At 39.5% G+C, this 20,198-nt stretch overlaps 1 protein-coding gene and 1 long non-coding RNA gene across 5 annotated transcripts in view; one reads left to right on the top strand and one right to left on the bottom strand.

Moving 5' to 3' along the window:
- Positions 1 to 14,948, bottom strand: part of SEC16A (SEC16 homolog A, endoplasmic reticulum export factor) — a 45,164-nt gene extending 30,216 nt beyond the window's left edge. For 3 of the 4 annotated variants that reach the window (XM_072431883.1, XM_072431885.1, XM_072431886.1), the window contains exons 1-8: positions 14,809 to 14,948; positions 5,518 to 9,103; positions 4,712 to 4,848; positions 2,800 to 2,864; positions 2,557 to 2,689; positions 937 to 1,135; positions 667 to 847; positions 62 to 204 (exon numbers count right to left, since the gene is read on the bottom strand). In XM_072431883.1, the coding sequence (XP_072287984.1) occupies positions 62 to 204; positions 667 to 847; positions 937 to 1,135; positions 2,557 to 2,689; positions 2,800 to 2,864; positions 4,712 to 4,848; positions 5,518 to 9,042 (4,383 nt within the window). In that variant the 5' untranslated portion in view covers positions 9,043 to 9,103; positions 14,809 to 14,948. Of the gene's footprint in view, positions 1 to 61; positions 205 to 666; positions 848 to 936; positions 1,136 to 2,556; positions 2,690 to 2,799; positions 2,865 to 4,711; positions 4,849 to 5,517; positions 9,104 to 14,793 lie in introns of all 4 variants that reach the window. The other variant, XM_072431884.1, reaches the window with a different exon arrangement.
- The window catches only part of LOC140344613 (uncharacterized), a 137,854-nt gene extending 120,557 nt beyond the window's left edge, over positions 1 to 17,297 (top strand). The window contains exon 2 of the long non-coding RNA XR_011923611.1: positions 16,575 to 17,297. This is a non-coding gene — a long non-coding RNA (uncharacterized lncRNA). The remainder of the gene's footprint in view (positions 1 to 16,574) is intronic.
- Positions 17,298 to 20,198: the final 2,901 nt, after the last annotated feature.

The following is a 20,198-nucleotide window of genomic DNA, read 5'->3' as shown; positions in this document are numbered from 1 at the left end:
TAGCAAAATGTTTTAGTATTGCTTAAGCCTAATAAAAGCTTACAAAAAAATTATTACAGACCTCCATGTTATGGATTTCTACAAGCGTGGGCTGCCCATCTGAAGGGAGGTTGGGAAGCACTTTGATTAGGTGACCACCAGGGCCAAATCTGGCACAAACATGGGGGCTGCCAAACTTCTCTGGGGTCAGGGGCCTTAAAGGTACTGGAAGTCCCCCGCCAAAAAACAAAGAAAGAAAAAAAAAAAAAAAAAAAAGAAAAAAAGGAAGTTACACACAAGACCTCAACACGGAGACAAAAATATATATATTATATAAAGAACACTGTATGACCGTTAAAGATTCTATTTTTTTTTTAAAGATTAGATTAGCAGCCTTATTGGGTTTTTATTACTATTTGCAGTCCTAGCAGAGATTTACCTTCACTTCCTGTCTGCATAAATGGTGTAAATCTGGATTGCAGCGAAGAAATATAAAAATGGTTTTCTGCATGTATTGCATATATTCCTTTACTTTTTGTTTAGTAAAAACACTGTAACCATGATAGTTATGTGGAGCAAGCCCTCCAACAAAGCCCCAGATAGCAATAAAAACAAAACAGAGGATTTATTCTTTTTATATTCTATCTAAAACAGCGTAGCAGGAAATATTCTATTTTCACAGGATACCTTGCTCCACTGGTTGCCATTCTGAGCCACTTGAGTAGCCATACTGGAAGCTTTCCATCGGCTGCTGCGTACTGTATTCATTTGGATACATACTGTAAGAATAGTCTTCAAGGGCAGGGTTAGCAATCTGGCTGCCATACACATTCTCCCTCAGATCCTGATCACTTTTGTATACCTGGCTCTAGAGAAATGTTCAACATGTACAGTGCAATTACTTTTATATATACAAACAACTATAATCAATAAACAAAACATTATTAGTTAGCAAACCTGCTGTGAACGAGAGCTGAAGCTGCTGCGGCGACTGTGCACACTTCGCTCGCTGTGGACGCTGCGAACTGAATGCTCACTGTGTACACTGCGCCGATCAAAATCGTCTTTGGCGAGATCCCTACGTGCATCAATCTCATCATCAAAGCCACCAACATAGCGAGGGTCATACTGCCAGCGGTCTTCATAAACATCATACCTGTACAAATATCAAAAACTTTCTGTTTTATGTTGCACCTGGCATGTCATAACCTTCCCCTCTACAGGGAGCATCTAAATACTTTTTGTGCTGGCTTAACTTTTTTACCCCAACTATATAACCTCTTATGTAGCAGCAAAGAGCGGGAAGCAAAGGGAAAAACAATACAGTGGTTCTTAACCAGGGTTCCTCTGGAGGTTGCTAAAGGTTTCTTGAGCAATGATCAATTTGTGCCTCTCAGGTCAGTTATCATTGACACCAAAGATCTTTTTTGTCATCTGCTGATCAAAAATATTTGTAAGGTTTGGGTTTTGATAATGTATGGGATAGCGTGGGGGCATGTTAAGGTCTTTAAAGTAGCTAGGGTTGGGTAGAGTACTGGCACCCAATACAAGCTGGGATTGGAGCATGTAGACAGCCACACAGTAATGCTGCTAAGACCACTTTCACAAAAATAAGTATGTCCAAAAAAAGATATCCTTGTTGGACGGAGTGTGGAGAACTTGGCATTTTACAACATATTTGGTGGCAATGCAAGTCTGTACGCTCCTTCTGGAATCAGATATTTAATCTATTATCTGAGTTGGCAGGAAGATCCATCCATGTTAGCCCTGAAGTGGCTATTCTACATTTGCAGATAGACGAACTACCAGTGAGAGTGAGACCAGTGGCGGTTCCCTCTTTTTTTGAGTGCTAAAATGGCAATTCTAAGAAAATGGAAAAGTCTAGATGTGGCCAATGTCTCTGAAGTGCTAAATGATCTTAATGTACAATGTTCATTAGAAAGAATTTATGCTATGGCACAGAATATATACAAGGCCTTTTTCCTGGGCCCGGAGGTATGGTCTAATTATAATAAATGTGCTATTGATTTCAACCAATGAATTGTATGGATGTGGAGATATATGTTTGAAGGTTTCTGGCAGCTGGGATATTTGTTTTATTTTTTTGTGACTGGTATATGGTTATTTTTCATGATTCTGTCTCTTTCTCTTGGTCTCCTGTTTTGTTCTTTTTTCATTTCTCGCTACATTTGTCTTATCCATTTTTCTTTCTTTCCTTTCTTCCTTCTTTTTCGACTCTTTTTGTCATATATAAATGGTTATTTGTACCCATTTGTATATTTGTTGTTTTTGTATCAATGACTAGCCTTAAATAAAGAAAATATTGAACATAAAAGATTTTCTTGTGTGACAAATGTTCTATTCTCTTCCCTGTCTGTCCTGACCACCAGGACAAAAAGTTAGAATACTCCTAGCAGGCAAACAAGCAATCAAACGATCCCAAAGTTTCAACATTTCCACATTCTTTCCAAAAATATTCCTGGAATGTCAGTTTACTTTCTCCTGCTATAGTAAAGCTATGGAATGATGGCACGAAGATATTAATACAAAAATTAAAAAGCCAAGCCTGGAACTAACCTGCTGGTGTAAGCATGTGGAACTTTCCTATAAGGGTCCTCCGGAGCATTATACCGATAACTCCAGTAACTGCTACGAGGGTCTCTGTAGCCAGGATCATAGGCTCCAGGGTAGCGATCCCATCTAGAGGGGTCTTTGAGAAGAAAAGATAATGCTACAAAAGTCCAAATCAGCAATACAATTAGAAATAAACAGGATATTTTATATCACACGTTAAAAAGGAAAAAATTACCAGGAACTTACCTCCATAATCATAATGGCTTTGGTAATAATCCGCATAGTAATTTGAAGATGCATTGTACCCTTGCCTAAACAATTGAAAAAAAAATCATTATGATTTATCTAATACAATGCATCACTGTGGTTAAACATCAACAGGCTTGTTATACATTCAAACACCGATGTTGAAATTTTTTATACAGCCTGATCCACTACCTCAAGGCTGCAGTGAAGTTTTATTACTTTTACAATATTGATAATCAGTCAGTAATAGCCATAAAACAATGAGAGAGCTAAGAGTTCTTTGAATCCCATCACTGGTGTCTGGATAGAAAGTCAGCGCATTATAGTGGCAGCACAAGTAAACAGATCAAGCTGTATACAGGGTCACAACTGCAAGGTCCCAGTATTAAATACTGCAACAAGCAAATTTCCCATAGTCTTATTTTAATTTTGAAAATGAACGAGGAACAGCATACACATTTTCAGGTTCTCAGGGAAAATTGTATTTTCTCAATTCTTGGAAGGAGTTTTTTGTGGTTTCATCATCTTCCAAAAATTGGGAAAATACAATTTTCCCTGAAAACCTGATATATACAAGTTAGGATTTGGTTTAATGAGATCCACCAGTAATTGCATTAACCCCCTGGGCGGTTAGGCGGAGCCTGGTTCTGGGTGAGAAAACTTGCTAGAATCAATTACCCTGAACCAGGTTCGGGGTAGCTAAAAATAGAAACACACGTTACAGAGCAATCTGATTGTCATACAACACTGTATGACAATCAGATTACAACTGAAAAAAAAAAACACTTACCTTGTCCCTGCAGCTCCTCCGGAGACGTCTTCTGTCTTCAGTCTTCACCTGGCGTGTGCAGTGACGATCTCCGGGGTTTCCCGGTGACGTCGCTGCAAGCGTTGGTGCGGGCGGGAGGCGGGGCAGGAAATTCAAATCACTTTGTATTGAATTCAATACAAAAAAGCTGTATTGAGTCCATAAAAAATTTTATTACATGATTACATGATTGTGTGTTTCAAACTTTATTATAATCAGGATACCTACTAGACCCTTGTTCGGACGTATTTCTGTAAGTTACAGGTCTACAATTTAAATAAAAAAATTTCATGAAAAACAGTGTACTGCTTTTAGTACAGAAATCCAGACATCACTGAAACACCCCGGAGGGTAAACTATAGTAATTGATTATATACAGCATTTTGACAGAAGTTAGAAAGGCAAACTACCCAATAGTTTCTCATTTCTAAGGGATGATGAGTTTTTCATCTTAATGACCATCTTTGAATTTTGAGCTGAACTTATATGCTGGTGAATTTAACACAAACTTAACAACCAAATAGGGTATGACCCTGTAAGGCTTTAAGAAATACAGACAATTTTAAACAGATCAAGACAAACAGTCATAATTTTTTTTTCAGAATACAAGCAATCTATACAGCACAGTATTTTGCAATGACTTATAAGCAGGACCAGGGCATGCAGACTGGAGGCATGCTGTTTTTTTTCCAGGCAATCAGGCATTACATAGGTACTTCCAGAAGCTTCCTGAGGCTGCTGTGCAGTCATACCTTCTGTCTCCTAGAGATACCTAATATTTTATAACTTTCTCTTTTGCTATGAATAAAACCTAATTGTAATCATTTAGAGGAAAAATGTTAGGTGGGACTGCGTACTTTGTTTTTGCACATTTTGGATCTTGTCATTTTTACCCTTGCAGCAATATTTAAGTCAAAGCAAGAATGCACATGTTTACAGTTAGGTCTCCAACTATACACATGTTTCTTCTAGGTCAGAAAAGACAGCTTCCATGATTCAATCCTAAAAGTGTTTCTTTGAGAGTATTTAATGCTATCTACAACATTACAGCAATGTTATGAAATCAAGGAAGATAAGAGATATGTACTCCAAAAAAAGACAAACCTTGAAGAAGGTCGGTCTGAGCAATGGCTAGACCTTGAGCTAGGACGCTCTGGTTCTTGGTATGGATACTTTCCAGAGTTGGCCAATCCACTATTACCATACTGTCTGTAGGCCGCGTCATAAGCTCCATAGGAGTCCTACAAAAAACAAAAAAAAACAAATGTGAGGCAATTTAGAAGGTTTTTTTAAGATACCACTAAGTTACTTTTCTTCCATTAAGGTACACAGGGATCGGTCACTCAAGAAATGCTGTTAGGTGTATTTGACTTGCAACAAAAAACCCTGCAGCCAGAACAGGGAAACCCCTCAGCAAGCTTCAATATATCAGAGAGCTACAGGGATCAAATACCTTTGGGACCTCCAAAAGGAGTCAACTGAATGATGAACATAGCTACAAATTTCACCCAGATAAAAGGTGTGTCTACCAAAAGCAGGCCTGGAAACCCTTTCTGAAACAGCAGGGCAAGATGCCAGGAAGAGTTTAGGGTCTAACCAATTGGTTAATAGTCAAATGCTCCCTAAGACACCCCTTATGCAATATAGATGCAGGACAAAGTTCGAGACTGAATGAGTTTGTAGAAAACAGAAACTGTTCTCAAACATATAAGGTTCCTGAGATGTGTCAAGTGATAGGATCTGATTGGATTTTAAATATATGTTCCCTGTCAGGATATTTCTTGAAAAACTTTGGTCCAAAAAAGACGAAAATCATCACTAATTCTGGATTCTTACAGAAATGAATCAAATTAGCAAGAATAAATTTGTGATGGTTTTCTGCTAAAAGGCAACAAAAATAAAGCTTTTACCTGGTAGTAGAGATGAGGGTTTCGAGGATCCACGGGTGGATATGGTTGAGGATAAGCTGATGGGTATGTACCGTAGCCTCTATAGTAGTAATAAGGATCAGCTTGCTGTGGGGTTTGTGAAGCAGGCGGTCTAGACTGTTCTGAATACCCAAAAGAGTGGCTGGGATTCACTGGTGCATTTGAAGTTGACACAGGATGAGGAGGGTAAGGTTGTTCTGAAGATTCATATTTAGGTCCTGGTTCTGAATTACCGCTGTACCGCAGATCTGCTGGGTGCTGGGCACTTGGTATCGAAGGTTCAGGTTGTGGAGGATAAGCTGCAGGCTTGGACCCAGGAGGTACCTGTCCTGGAGCAGCTCCTGGTGGAGCTTGAGAAACAGGAGTCATGTATTCGTGGGAAGGTTCTGGTCCAGGCTGCGTAGCCTCTACAGAAGGCTGCACATGAACATCTTTAGTAACCTGCTGATAAAAACCTTGCTTGTTAATATCTGGTGCAGACTGGAAATTTGGGACATTGGCTGGATAGGTAACAGCACCAGCAGGAGGTTGATTCTGAATTGTAGCATGAGCATTAGGAAACTGATTGGTAGGTACATGGGGAACCGTAAAATCAAGAGCCCCTGCATTTTCCACATGGTTGCTAACCACACTGTCTGGGACAACTTTTCCAGCAGAATCTTCCAATGGTACATGGGACCCTGATAGAGAAACTGAAATTGATTCAACCGCTACACTTTCTACCTTACCATTTTTCTGCCCATCCATGACCAAATTCAGTGGGATCTGACTGGCTGAGGATGGCGTATCATTTGGAGACTGATTGGAAAAAAGATCAGAAAATCGATCACTGCCAGAAGGCAAAGTATTATTGAGAGAATTAGGCATTTTAGGTGGGGGTTCAGGTTGAACCCAAGTAAGGGAAGTATTCATAGCAGAAACATAATTACCAGTAAGAACTGGTTTATCGGCACCTGAGGGATCTTTTGCTGAATTAAAATTCTTGATTTGATTTGGCAAAGACAAAGAAAAATTAATAGGTTGTGCCAAATTACAGTTTTTGTTTGGCTGAGCAATTAGAACAGGTTGATTTTGCAATGATTCTGTAGGTGGTGAAGACAACAGACTGGCATATCCAGAACTTGCCTGTGATGGAGGATGTTCGTCATCTCCAATTTTTGGTGGATTCTCAAGATTTTCAGAAGAAGTGTGCTCCTTTGGCATGGTCAGAAACAGTGCTGGGTCAGGCCTGATGTTTTGCATATCCAAAGCACCTTCCTCTGGAGGTTGTATTACTTCATTTTGAGATTTAGGAGGAACATAAACAGCAGGAGCTGGTGGAGCCAGTAGGACATTTCCTCCAAAATTAGGCAGTTCTCCTTGGGCCCACAAAGTAGTTGCAGGGCTTTCACATTTTTTATTTGACCCATGAGCTCTTGACGATGGACGTTTATCAAGTAATAGGTTATCAAAAGGGGGAACTCCAAAAACATTTCCACTGGTTATGTTACAAGCTTCAACATTAGCATTGCTGGTAAAAATTGTTTCCAAATTATCAGGAGGTTGCTCTAAATTTCCTGGAGAAACTGCCGGCACGGCATTCTTAGAAGTATTTGCTACATGTTTGTTGGTATCTCGAATTTCACCAACTACCTTTGACTGGTCTACATCAACTGATTTTACACCTATGTATGAGCGAACAGGTTCAAAAGAACTGTTCACACTGGCCTGAAATATTCCAGTAGGTTTTGGTGGACTTGGGGTTGGAGGTTGAGACAAATTACCAAGGAAAGCTTTTTGACCATTAGATTCTTTTCCTAAAGGTGAAGAATCAATTTGTTTAAAGAAACTATTTGTGTTTTCATTCTCAAGTTTCCCACTTTCTTTCTGAATGAAGGTGCCCACCAATTCTTGAGGTCTTGTCGAGATGGGAAGACTTCGATGACTTAAATTACTGTAGTTTGAAGATACACTATCAGATCGAACAGGGTGTGACAGCCCATCAGGGGATTCCAAGTTTGGACCCCCTTCAATGTGGCTGGGGACATTCTTTGGAATAGTCGCACCAGGTACTGATCCATACCTAAACCCTTCTGAATGTACACCACTAGGAAAGATTTTGTGAGATTCACTTGGTAACACTTCAAGGTTCTGAACACACTCAATATTTTCCACATTATCGTAGGGCTGTTCAGACCCACCTTTAGCTTCTGTGGATTGGGTAGCTATGCAGTCTGCCTTCCAAAGTCCATGCGGATCCTGTGGAAAGCCACTGGAATTCTGTGATACCAATAACGGGGTATTTGTAACAGCAGGATGAAAAGATGATGATGTTATGGTCTGGGTGTTTAAAACAGCTGTCTGGGTTTGTGGAGGAGACAATATTGCAGAGTTTCCAATGTTTTGATAGGAAACATTACCTACTTGCTTACTAGCAGGTTGTTGCTGTTCTGAAGATGGGATTTCAAAATTTTCTGCTTCGCCCGCTTTAAAAAATGTTGAAACTGTTCCTAAATTACCTTCACCGCTCAGAATTTTCACAGATTCATTCTGGGGCTTATTTCCCGGTATTGGTAATGGAGCTACAGGTGGTAAAGTGACACAACTAGGTAATGGTGTGTTTTGCTGTGGTTCTTGATGGGCCTGACCAAACCAGCTGTTCTGTTCAGTATTCTGGTTTTGAATATAATCCATTGGGGCGTTGTTAAACTGAGAAGAAATATGGTGTTGATTAATATTGGAACCATGTTGGAAAGGAGCTTGAGCAGTTCTCTGTGTGGCTGATAAGTAGGGTTGATCACTGGATTGAGATGGAAGGTGGGAAACTTCTAAATAAGGAGGGGAATAATATTGGGTATTGTAAGAAGCATGCTGAGCAGTAGGAGGGAAATTCTGACTGGAGGTAGCTGTTGCAACCTGAGTGGACCCCCAAGGTGCTGTAGTATGCTGAGACGAAGAAGGATATGACTGTAATGGTGCTGAAACATTGCCTGCTTTACCTGCTTCAGTAAAAATACTTTGTCTACTTTGAGATCTCCCATGACTTAGCATTGATGCAGTTTCTAGCCCTCCTGTAACATTAGGAAGAGTTGAAGGGGTTGAATGGGCCAATCCAGGTGGCACATTAGGTGGGGGAGCCATGTTTAAGAACTGCATACTTGGTAACAATGAAGGAGCCACAGTGCTGTGCATAGCTACACTTCTACCAGGCTGGGGAGTAGAACTTGGTATGTATGCTTGTCCACCAGCCCCTGGTAAATTGTCAGCAGCTGAAGGGTGACCAGGCTGGGAGAATGGCAAGGGAGATGGACTAGACATTGTCATCATATTTAATGGTGGTGCATTCCCTGGTGTTGTACTTTGAGGTGTCATTCTGCCAAATGCAAAGGGGTCAGTAACTGGATGCATTTGAGAGGCTGCCATTGTTGATGGAGTAGGAGTTCTTTTACGCCAGTATGTATTAGTGGTCATTCCCATGCGTGGAGGTCCTCCCATCCCCGAAGGACCGGATGGAGGAGGTGGTTGCATGTCTTTTTCTACTTGTTGCAGAGCCCCAATTTTTTTTCTTGGATTACAAAAAAAGACTATTCTGAAAGAAAAAGAGAAACTAAACTTAATATGCACAGCCATCAATTAGGGTAAAAAAATTATATATATATATATATATATATATATATATATATATATATATATATATATATATATATATATATATATAAAGTACAGCAAACACCTTTATTATGAATATAAAACAGTGTTCTTCTTAGACAAGTTTTGCTAGGCAGATCACTTAACAGGCAGGCTGTCAACAGACAGACACTCAGTCCAGGCTTTGTGCAGAGAAAGCGCTGTCAGCAAGTATGAGAAATCTACCAGCCCTGCTTGGAAGATCAGGAGATTTACCCATTATATCTTTAGCTGAATTTGTATCTTTTGCACTCTTGAACCAGGAGGAGCAATATTTGCTAGGCTTTTGCACCTGAAATAGCCTAGAACTTACTGTCTTTACCACAAAGCTGATGGGAAAAATGGGATGTAGTAAAAAGGGCAGGCATTAGAAAATTGAAACTGAAAGTTGAAAGTATCAGTGAGCAGTGGAAAGCTGGCACAATTATAGTGGTCACTGGACACCAGTGGTACAAACAACTGGAAAAACTGAACTAAAAAAAAGCTACTTGGAAAAAGGAAGATGGAGGGCTGGCAGGTTTGGCCAAAATAAAAACAGTCCAGCGAGTTATGAAGCATTACATGCAACCTTGCATCAAACACTGGACCTGTCAAGACAGAAATGTGGGAGCTGACATATAGCTTCCTGGAGGGAAAAAATGTTTATATAAAACAAACAAAAAAAATATATACAAAGTAATACTCTTTCAATGATAAGGTTTTCAGTATCAGGACAAAAAAAATATGGTTCTTAGCAGTTTCTAAAATTAGGTAAAGATAAACTCAGATAACAAAACTTATTACACCATGCCATTATATAACAATAAAGCTTGGCGTCATGCAACATTGGGTCATGCAACAGAAAATGATCCCAAGCGCATCAGAAAAACTACAATAGCATAATTTAAAAAAAGAAGATACTAACTCAAAATTCTGTGGAAAGCTTAAGAGAGCTGTGCATAAACAGATACCTGCAAACCTCTGAACTGAACCAAAGTCGTAAGGAAGAGTCTACCAAAATTTCTAATTTCATTTCTACTTCAGCATATTACTAAATATTACATATTGCTAAAGGTGCTTCTACAAGCTACTGAATCATTAGTTTATCACACATGGCTTCATTCATTGTTAAAAAATGGTACAATAGAATCTGTTGTGTAATGTTTTACACCCCAGGATATAATTTTATTTATTTCAAACTGATTTAGAAGATTTTTTATATTGATTATTAACTTTAGAATGGAGGTATACTTTCTTTTTTCATGAATATATTGTGTTAAACTATATGGTTAGATTGCAATCAGTTTGTAAAAAAAAAAAAAAAAAATCATTGAACAACAACATAAATATGCTTGAACAACCCAAACTTATGCATTGTGGGACAGCCAGCCAACACAGAACCCTTTGTGCAGTCAGTTGATACCAGCAGGTCTGATCAAACTTACAAGTGGACTGAAAAGTACCCCTACTTTATTATTATTACCATCCAGTATTCATAATAGTGCTTAGATTTTACACTGCAACAATTTAATGTACCTACCATAGTCATATGTCAGGACAAGTTTTGAGGGAAAGTCTGCATGGTTTTGGTATGTGGGAGGAAACCCACACGGACACAGGGAAAACACACAGACAGAAGATAAAGTCCTGTCCGTGATTCAAACGTGTTTGGTGGATCGGCCAAACAAACATTATTTAACCTAAATATATCCTCTCCTCCTGTATCACTGTCTGTATTAGTCTGTCATTTGCAATCCCTATTTATTGTACATCGCTGCGTAATATGTTGGTGCTATATAAATCCTGTTTATTATTATTAATAATAATATTAATAATAAATATAATCTGCCCAAGCGATTCATCCAAGCAGGATGTTGACAAGAAGGAGGGGTTCGATACAAAGCCATCACATTTACTGAAAAAGGCAAATAAGGTTACAGGATACTGCACCAAAAACTACATGTACAAATCAATGCAGCAACTAAAAGCTATTTAGATGAATGCATTGAATGCAGATGAAGAATGAATGCATTTTTAAGTGCTGCAAACCAATGCGACAATAATCTTACTTTTTCAGTAATATTTACTTTCTGGAGTATTACATTAGTATATTACAGAAAGGTAAAAATAAATACCTAAACAAACAAGAATGAATCACTGTGGTGTAACAGGATCTCTGGAGGGTGAAAGAAATGAGAAATCTGCAGAGGAATTTGAATGTCTAAAACAAATAATGCCCAGTGAACTGTTGGCTGCCACAGTTGATGGCGTGGAACAGTGCACGTCAAAAAGCAAATACAGGAGGATTTTATCTCTAAATGAAAACTCAACCATAGCACTGCTAATAGTGCTGCACTGACAGGCCAATTTGTGTGGCCAGCAAAAGATCTTCATACATGCTTTCAAAAAAAGTAATAAAATGATTTACAACTCTACGGCAGGGTTATGTAACCTGTGGCCATCCAACTGCAGGGCATGATGGGACCTGTAGTTTTAAAGCGGTTAGATAAGTTTACTTTACCTTAACTATACTTTTTTTCCCTTAACTATAACATTTAAAAAATTGAAAACCATAATGCAAGAAACATAATAATGTAAAACTTCCTTTCTCACATCTGTATGGTACTCATGTACATTATCCTAAGGTACTTTTATGCTGTTTTGAGTGCAATTTCCTGCTGGCTTAACAGTATCTTTAAATAGGTGCATTTGCCTTTCTATTCAAGAGTGGGTTTGCAGAGTCTGCCTGCTAGAAGTATTGCACAGTGAGCCCCATTCATTACAAGAGGCAGATTTGGAAGACTCCTTTAATAAAGCACTGTTTAGGCTTGTTAGTTATAAAATGGACTTGACACCTTAAAAAGGTAGAAATGGCAGTAAATTTATTAAAATCTCATGGGATAATTGTACTTCCCACTATTTTTTTTTATCTATGAACCATTTATTTTCTCCTATTTGGGACTCTCTGTGCCATGCTTTACTTGCTATTCTCAGAGTTCAAAGACATCCTTTCCGGAAAACAATTGCCTTTGTTGCACTACGACAAACAGACACTTGCCTTTATATTTTAACTATTCCCCCAGGAAACTTTTAAAAACTATATTACCAATTTCTACCCATAAATGTGGGAGAAGGGATTCACTCTTACTAGTTTTTGATTGTTACATAACATTTTTTTAATAACTCCTAATAGCACCTGTAAAAAAAAAAACCAAAAAAAAACCACAGATGTTCTAGTAATGCCACTATTTCACTATATCAAATCAAGGATGTCAGGTATGCCAATTCTAAATTGTCTATTCATCAGTTTACAAGACCACAAATAATAGATCTTAAACCTTTATTTTACAAAGTGCAAAGTTTCCATATATGACCCTCCTATATTTGGGTGTGACATAACAAGCTATTTTCAACACCCCAAATATAGAAAAGGGAAATTTAAGTTGGAGTCTGACATAGCAGCCTAGGGGTCAAATAAAAGCCTCAAGAAACTCGTACCTGGGTTTCAAATCATCAAGGACCCAAAACCCAATTTGTTAGAAGTCAACTCCTTGCTTTCCTATTAGTTTGAATTTACAATAGTTTGTGTTTTTAGTCTAGGATGTGTAAAGAATTTGTATTGAAGTGTGAGTCCTAAACTGAGAGAATCACTCTACATGTCCAAGTGACCACTGTCAGAAGGACAAAGTCAGGAAATTCAACTTTTCAACATTGTCTTCAGAGATAATAAGAGATGGGGGTAAATCACTCATTGGGGACATGGTTAATTGATAACTGTCTAAGAAGTTTTGCCTCTTTGTACATAAATATAGGGCTGACTGAGGATCAGCAGATAGCCAAAAATTGTTTATTCTTTGAAAGAAATAACAATTACAAGCCCGGTAGACAGAAGGCAGACAGCAAGTGGGCGATGTGATGCAGATGTCACAAACAATATCCCTGAATACAGATGACTACATTTATGCAGTTTTGTTCATCTAAAGACCCAGGGTACAGGAAGTCCGCATGATCCAAACAAATTCTAATAACCCCTTTAAAAAACATTTTCTACCAAACTGCACATTGATACCCATAAGTGGATATTACAAACACTTTGCCTTGATGGGGCAAAAAAGATGGGGAACCATAAAATCAATGATTATCTAATTCTGGTAAGGATCCCTTTCATCAACCAAAGACCTGTTATCTGTAAACCCTGTTCAAACAATGAGCCCCAAATACCATAAATCAATGCAAACATCTAAGTAACATCTATAGCAGCCTATGGCATAATCCTGCCCTTGGGAGTTCATTAAAAAAAGCTCACTCATGTAAAATCTAAAGGGGGGTTCACAGCAATCTAGGGGTCACATAGGGGCAAAAAGTACCTACAAAATGTTTACAGCCTCAAGGTGCGTCATTAAAACCTCAACGTGTCTCATTCGATGAAGATAAAGAAGGGGTATGTAAAGAATGCAGAGGGGTATGTAAAACATAAAACTAAAGTGTATTTTGAAGAAACTTTTACACGCAGACAATGATGGTCTCCTATTGCCCATCACAGATACACAGAGCCCAGACCTAATGCTGACTTTCTGATCTCCATACGTTCAAGCTTGTATCTAAAGTTATATAAGACATTAAAACACAGAAGACCAAAGGAAGATGCCATATTTCTCTCAGCACATGGATCTTTTATAGCTGAGGAAAATGAAAAACTACCCTTGCAATGTTAAGGGAATACCATGACAAATCACTTACGTACACTAAGAACCCCTGGCCAGCACCCTCCTCCTCCCTCCAATGTTCTGGAGCTACATTGTAGGTAATGATGTTAGAGATGACTAACAGAATGCTGAAGAGGCTTTGGGGAAGAGTTTGCATGAGAAGAGGGACATGGAAAGGGTGAGGGGCATGGTGAGCATTTTCTCCCAAAGCTTTTTAGCTGGGTGCACAAGATACTTTTCAGTAACCACCCGGCTATTTGTTGGTAATTGCTAATAAGGTGGGTAACAATACAGGGGCTGCGACCCACCTACAATTTCCTCTCATCTAGATTAAAACATTTCTGGGTTGAACACTGGTAAGCTAACGTGGCTTTTTATTGGTGCCCTATGCAAAAATAAGCGCTGATTTCCGACATGCATCGGCTGATCAGACAATGCCATAGATGGGATGTATGCTCAAAGTCCATTCTTTTTCTCCTTTGAATATTCACTAAAACACTGACTGCTGCCTGAAGGGGCCCCAAGGTTGTGGTCACTAGGATACTAGATTACTATCTAGGTCCTAGTATGCTTAGGGCCACAAATACATACAGAAGCCACACAAAGGACAGTCAGTAACCTATAGCCACCTAACCTAATTTCACAGCTCGCCCTATATACAGGAATGGCCCCGGGAGTTCAGGAGGCTGCACCATATTAGCCAGGGTCACATACTAGGATTCATGACAGTCTGTGATAGTTTTACAACATGACCAGCCACAAACCTGCACCACCCCCACCTTACCAATCCACACCTCGGCACTTTAGGGCCACACAGAGCTAATAGGGACCGTACATGACCTGAAAGTACAGCTGAGGGCCTCTGTCATTCAATATCTACCCCGTTCCCACACGCCTACCGTCGTACCTAACATTTTCTCACCTGCAGCCCAGCTCGGATTGGCCGCTTTACGCTGTCTCCCGGTGCCAAAGGAAACTATCCTCTAACTAGGCAGCGCAGCCATCTTTGACATCCGGCTCGCCGACGTGTACATTGCTACGTCAGACTCCTATGCGTGCTGACGTCACAACCGCCAGCTCCGCCAGTAGTGACCAATGATGGCAGAGGGCGGGGCCGAAGTGTATCAGCCATCGGCCACATAAGATCAGCCATCTTGCTGGTGAGATTTGTGCCTGACGTGGGCTTGGAATCTCAAGATTTGGAAGACGCTGGAATGGTGTTGTTTAGCAGAGGGGGGCGGAGCTGAAAAGTCACATGACGTGTCACATGGCAGGGTAGAGGGCCTGGGTTACAGGGAGAAGCGTGCAGTGTGATGTACATAGGGTATCAGTATAGAGAAAACAGATGTATCACTGGGAATGGGTTCGAAAATATGCCACAAAGTGTGGATAAACGCATGACTGGACAAGGGTTGTGGTGCAGCATGTGGGTTGTATGAGGTTTATTAATAGTATGTAATGCAGGGTTTAGGAGAGTGTGTACAATATGGGTGAGAGAGCACATGGGGTGAAATGTGGGGTTCAGTATTGGGTGTGGGTTGGTTTGCAGCCGAATTTATATTAAGAGGAACACATTGTGGGTTATGAGGGAGCACCTGGGGTTCAATGTGGGACTAAGTCTTGGGTGTACAGGTAGTCCCTGGGTTACATACAAGATAGGGACTGTAGGTTTGTTCTTACGTTGAATTTGTATGTAGGTTTGAACAGGTACATTATTTTAATAAATGCATCTAGGACAGATGTTTGTCTGAACATGTTATTAGGCAGCATGGTGTCAGTTACTATATAAAATCCTCACTGTAAGTTAATCACAAAGCAAAAAAAAAAGCAAGCTGTGCTTTCATATGCAAAAAGAAACAACTGCAGATTTTGTCTAGGGTCATTAACCACCTAGGGGGTTACCCCGAGCCTGGTTCGGGGTAAGAAAACTTGCTGAAAGCATTTACCTTCAGGATAGCTAAAAATGGAAACAAGCCTTACAGTGCAATCTGATTGTCATACAACATTGAATGACAATTGGATTACAGCTGAAAAAAACACCTACCTTGTCCCCGCAGCTTCTCCGGAGATGTCTTCTCCCGGCCTGTGCAGTGACGATCTCCGGGGTTTCCCGGTGACGTCTGTGCGGGCGAGAGGTTTTGTAATTTTTTTATTGGATTCAATACAAAAAAGCTGTATTGAGTCCAATACAAAGAAATCTTTATATAATATATATGTAATTTTATTATATATATATTATATAAGCTACTGTACAGTTACCTTACATTATACACTATATTTTTTTAAAGATTTTTTTATGTTTTATAATTTTATAATTTTTTTTTTAAAGTTTATTATTATGCAAAAAATGCTTTTTGCATGGAAGTACGGAAAGGGTTAGAACACTTGGCGTTCGTGTACGCTTCCCTCGGCTATTCCTGATGATGTCAGTGCATATGCCCGTCGACGGGGGTCGTAGCGGGAAATCCAAACATTTTGTATTGGTTTCAATACAAAGTCCTGTATCCAATCCAATACAAAATATATTTATGTGGTTTTGTCTATATGTATGTTACTGTTTTAAAATTTACCACACTAGGGAGGTGTTTTAGAAAAATATAGTACTATACAGTATACCGAATTATTGCATTTTCAGTATTTTTTATTTATTTATGCGTTCTTGTTTAACCACCTGAGCGTTACACTGAGGTCTAGATTTCTGTACCAAAAGTGATCCACTGTTTTTCATGAAATTTTTTTTTAAATTGTAGACCTGTAACTTACAGAAATATGTCCGAACAGGGGTTCTAGTAGATAATATGAATATAAAAAATGTTTGAAACACACAATCATGTAAAAAAAAAATTACTTTTAATAAAATTAAAGGAAAAACACAAAAATCAGCAATGTAAACAAATCAAAAATACTGAAAATACTGAAAAAGCAATAAGTCTGTATATTGTAAAGTACTATATTATTCTAAAACACCTCCCTAGTGTGGTAAATTTTAAAACGGGGACGCACAGAGTCCAATGTTACATTCAGGGCAGTGGAACCGGGTTTCCTTCCGGATCTTTTTCCCATCCTCCCCTCTCTTGGAGCAGCACACCACGCACAATCTTGTGGGGCTTCTCTTTTTTGCGGTTGGTGGGATGTGCTCTGGAAAATGGCGAGCACTCAGGCGTATTGGGTTCACCGTGTATGAAGCACGTCGTCCAATTTGATTTGCATCCTCTGGTGTTAGGTGTCTCACACATATAGCGTCACATATTTTCCAAATAAACTGATAGTGGGGTACAGGCCTGTCATTTTGTTTTTTGAATAAAATGTATGCATTCCACAGACACTGTTCCAATAGATGGCGAAAGATTTTTTCATAATACTTTTTTTGTTGTTTTCTGACCGCTGGATAAAATGTAATGGCCTGGTCAGCTCTGTCAACACCCCCCTTGTGCTGTTATAGTCAATGACTACCTGGGGCTTCACAACATCCTTCCCACTTTTTGTTCTGATTTGAACACTGGCGGTGATGTGTACAGTGCTCATCATGCAGACATCTTTTTTATCAAGCCATCTGAGAGCCATCATTTTTCCTTTCTGCCAGGCAACTTTATCCCCAGGCTTGAGCTTTTTTGCACTGAAATTGGCTGGCAATTCACGCCGGTTAACCCTTACAGTTCCATAGGCATCTGTTTTGTTCTGTATCAAAAAATCATAAAGCTCAGGGGATGTATAAATTGTCTGTAGTAAGACAATAGCCTTGGTTCAGCAAAGGCTCAATAAGAGTTAGCACAGAAGACGTTGCCATTCCATAGGAAGTAAATCTGGGATCAAATTTTATGCCTTTGCCTGTATATATGACAGAGTTCCAGATATATCCAATCTGCTTTTAAATTTCACTCCCTGACACACCCCCATACATCACCAATCACATCACCCAGAAGATGACTCATCCTCCGAGTGATGTGAGGGGGGGATTTCCCTGCCCAGCTCACACAGACACAGACAGAGACGCTGGAGGCTCCTGCTGCTGCTGTCATCTCCGGAGAGATGCACAGAACAATGCAGGATTTCTGCATTGTGCTTCACATCTCACTGCAGATGCCAGCAGCAATAGCAAATCTTTTATTGCTGCAAGAGGAGCTGCGGATACTGGGTAAGTATTTCCTTTCAGTTGTAATCCCATTGTCATACAATGTATGACAATCAGATTGCAATATAACATTTGTTTACATTTAACCACTTGGTGAGAAAAACTCGGGGTTAACGATAATTGCAAAAGTTTTTACCCCGAACATGCTCGGGCTTAATGGCCAGGTGGTTAAAATAAATTTTTTTTTTTTTACATGATTGTGTGTTTCAAACTTTATTATATTCAGGATATCTACTAGACCCTTGATCGGACATATTTCTGTACAGGTCTACAATTTAAAAAAAAAAATTTCATGAAAAACAGTGTACTGCTTTTGGTACAGAAATACAGACATCAGTGAAACGCCCAGTAGGTTAAAGAGTTACAAGAGGCTAAAGAAAGAGCACACTCCCCACCTCAGTCCTGCACACGAACAGCAGGAAAGCCCCATCCGTATCTACGAGTCGTCCGTATGTCCGTAGGTGTTCCTAACTTGGGGACTACCTGTAGTGCAGAATAATGCATGGATGGCAGTGTTGGATTCAGAGAAGTGTAAAGGATGCAATGCTGGGTGCAGTATGGTTTGCAGGCTGGAGCATACAGTGAAGTATAGGATGCAGGAGACTACATGAGGTATAATATGGGATGGGGAAGAGTGCATAGGATGCAGAAAAGTATATGGGTTGCAATGGGGGGTTTAGGAGAGCTTCTAGAGTATAATTTAGGGTACAGGAGAGCAAATAGGTTGCAAGATACCATTCAAAAGACTAAACTACTGTACTATGCAGTAGAGAAAATGGATTGCATCTTGAATTCTCATGGAGCACATAGGGAACAAATAAGACGCATTGTGGGTTATAAGAGAGCTCATGGGGTGCCTCCTGCATATGGAGTTTTTGAGGTGTGATGGGGGTATAGGAGGGAATGGGGCAAAATGAGAATAGATAGGAAGTGCAGAACTGCCATATATTGCACTCTTGAGGGTACAGAGGAGGACACAGAGAGCTTTGAGTGGTTTGTTAAGGGATCACTATGGGTTTAAAGATTGTCATAGGAAACACATGGGGTTTGGTGTGGCGAAACCATTGGGAACAAATGGGGGTGTTGGATGACACATGGAGTTTATGTTTCTGGCAAAGTGCACCATAGGGTGCAGAAAAAAACATTGAGTATGATATGGTGTATAGAAGGGTATGGGTAGCACTGTGGGATGCCAGAGAGGACAAAAAGTTCATTGTAGGTTGCAAGGGTACATCTAAATAGGCCACATACAATGTATCTAAGAGTTCCAAAACAGCAGATGCTGGAGGAATGATGGACAGAAATGGACATTACTCAACATCTGATGTCCCTGACTAAATAGGTCTGGAGAGAACAGTGATTTGAATCTCTGCACAACACTCTTGTCCCGAGTTACATAAGTTAGTGCAGTTAATTCTGAAACACAACTTCTTGACTTGCTTTCTTTACACTGAAAATCAACATACTTGCTGCACTACCAAAATTGTGATATGAATTGGTTAAGTAGGTCATATGGGAATTTCTTCACTACAAACCCACCAACCTGTGGGAAATACCTGAGTAAGAGGGATAGGCTGTGATTGCTTGAGATAGGCAAATGGGTGTAAAAGCTACATAGGGAGCAAGACTGTTGTGACTTTTGCAGAGTAGTTGCAAAAACATGCCTGGTTAAAACTGCCTGAGAACAGTGTGCGGAATAAGATTCCACAAATATGCATTTGCCGTTGCCCATATCCCATACTTATCTATTTCCTATCAAAAAGAATATTGCTTTCTAATTCTTAAAGCTGGGTTGGCTTTATGTATGCTTTCTGCAATCCTTTGGACTTTCATGAGCTCATACTTGGAATGGAGGAAACTGGTGTGCACAGTTCATGGATGGGCCTGCTGGAAATGTTTCAACAAGCAGCCTTGCAGTCTTGTAACTGATAAATCATTCAGTTACAGGCGATTATAGTATGCGTTCATGTTCCATGTGCCATTAACATTGTGTTTATGTAAAGCAAATGTCATGGTATAGTGTAGCAGATAGTAAATTCTTTTAAATTTGTTAAAGTTCTGGATACTTTACCTTGTTTTTTTTTTTTACTTTATTTTGTTCTATTCCTTTAAAGTCTGGATTGTCTTTTCATGATTTATTTAAAAATGTGTGTGCCTTTTCAAGCATTTTAATGAAATAT

The sequence above is a fragment of the Pyxicephalus adspersus genome, chromosome Z, assembly GCF_032062135.1.
Source record: "Pyxicephalus adspersus chromosome Z, UCB_Pads_2.0, whole genome shotgun sequence".
In the NCBI taxonomy this organism is placed as follows: domain Eukaryota; kingdom Metazoa; phylum Chordata; class Amphibia; order Anura; family Pyxicephalidae; genus Pyxicephalus; species Pyxicephalus adspersus.
This window is presented reverse-complemented; position numbering and strand designations above follow the sequence as displayed.